The 1,038-nt window shown below is 47.4% G+C and overlaps 1 protein-coding gene across 1 annotated transcript in view; it reads left to right on the top strand.

Moving 5' to 3' along the window:
- Window positions 1–1,038, top strand: part of LOC102469865 (HLA class II histocompatibility antigen, DO beta chain) — a gene marked incomplete at its 5' end in the record, with an annotated part of 2,329 nt that overhangs the window by 774 nt on the left and 517 nt on the right. Inside the window, one exon of the mRNA XM_006167494.2 lies at window positions 191–472. Within this exon, the coding sequence (XP_006167556.2) occupies window positions 191–472 (282 nt within the window). The remainder of the gene's footprint in view (window positions 1–190; window positions 473–1,038) is intronic.

The raw sequence follows: 1,038 nt of genomic DNA, 5'->3' as shown, positions 1-1,038 counted from the left end.
CCCCCTGGGGGATGATTTCTCGCTTTCTGTCTCTCTGTCTCTCTCTGTCTGTCTGGCGAGCGCACCTGCCCTATAGCAAAAACCTCTCTCTCTCAAAAAAAAAAAAAAATTAGGGATTGTGACACCCCTAAAGAAGCTTGTGTCCTGGCGTGGTGGTTTCCTTCTCAATGTCTCATCTTTCTGTCCCTAGTGCCACCAGAGGTGACAGTGTATCCAGAGAGGCCTCCAGTCCTGCAGCAGCACAACCTGCTGCTCTGCTTGGCGACGGGCTTCTACCCAGGGAACATCAAGATCAGGTGGTTCCGAAATGGGCAGGAGGAGAGGGATGGCGTCATCTCCACTGACCTCGTCAGTAATGGAGACTGGACCTTTCAGACCACGGCGATGCTGGAAATGACTCCTAAACTTGGAGATGTCTACACCTGCCTTGTCGACCACCCCAGCCTGCTGAGCCCTGTTTCTGTGGAGTGGAGTGAGAATTAGTTTCTTGTACCCCCTGGGCCTGACACAGGACTGTGTTGACTCCATTCAGAGCCTGTGTCACCTCTGCATTCATCTTGGTCACAACATGAATTCTTTCCTTTGGTCTGGGAGAGTCACAGAAATCAGAGTCCTTGGGTGAGGGTGGCAGAAGCGTGGCAGGTATCTATCCAGTACCTTCCGAGACGTGAGGAGGTCTAACTGCCTCGGTACTTGCCTCCAGCCCTGGGAACTAGTAGCCTCTAAAACTTTGGTCTTAGTGTTTAGGGGCATTCTTATGGGCTATAGGACGCAGTAACAAGTGTGAGGCAACTCCATGGGTGCAAACCTTGGCCTCGAAGAACTGTCCTAAATGTATTCCTTTGCTAGATAGCTTGGGTTTGGTGTCTGGTATAGACTGGGACTTCAAGAAGACGCACTCAATATCGGGAGTTTCTTTCTTTTAATTTTTTTTTTTAAGAATTATTTTATTTAACTTTCTTTCTTTCTTTCTTTCTTTCTTTCTTTCTTTCTTTCTTTCTTTCTTTCTTTCTTTCTTTCTTTCTTTCTTTCTTTCTT

The sequence above is a fragment of the Tupaia chinensis genome, unplaced genomic scaffold, assembly GCF_000334495.1.
Source record: "Tupaia chinensis unplaced genomic scaffold, TupChi_1.0 Scaffold144875_1, whole genome shotgun sequence".
NCBI classification, from domain to species: Eukaryota; Metazoa; Chordata; class Mammalia; order Scandentia; family Tupaiidae; genus Tupaia; species Tupaia belangeri.
Note: the sequence above shows the minus strand (reverse complement) of the source record. Positions and strands in the feature narration are given on the sequence as shown.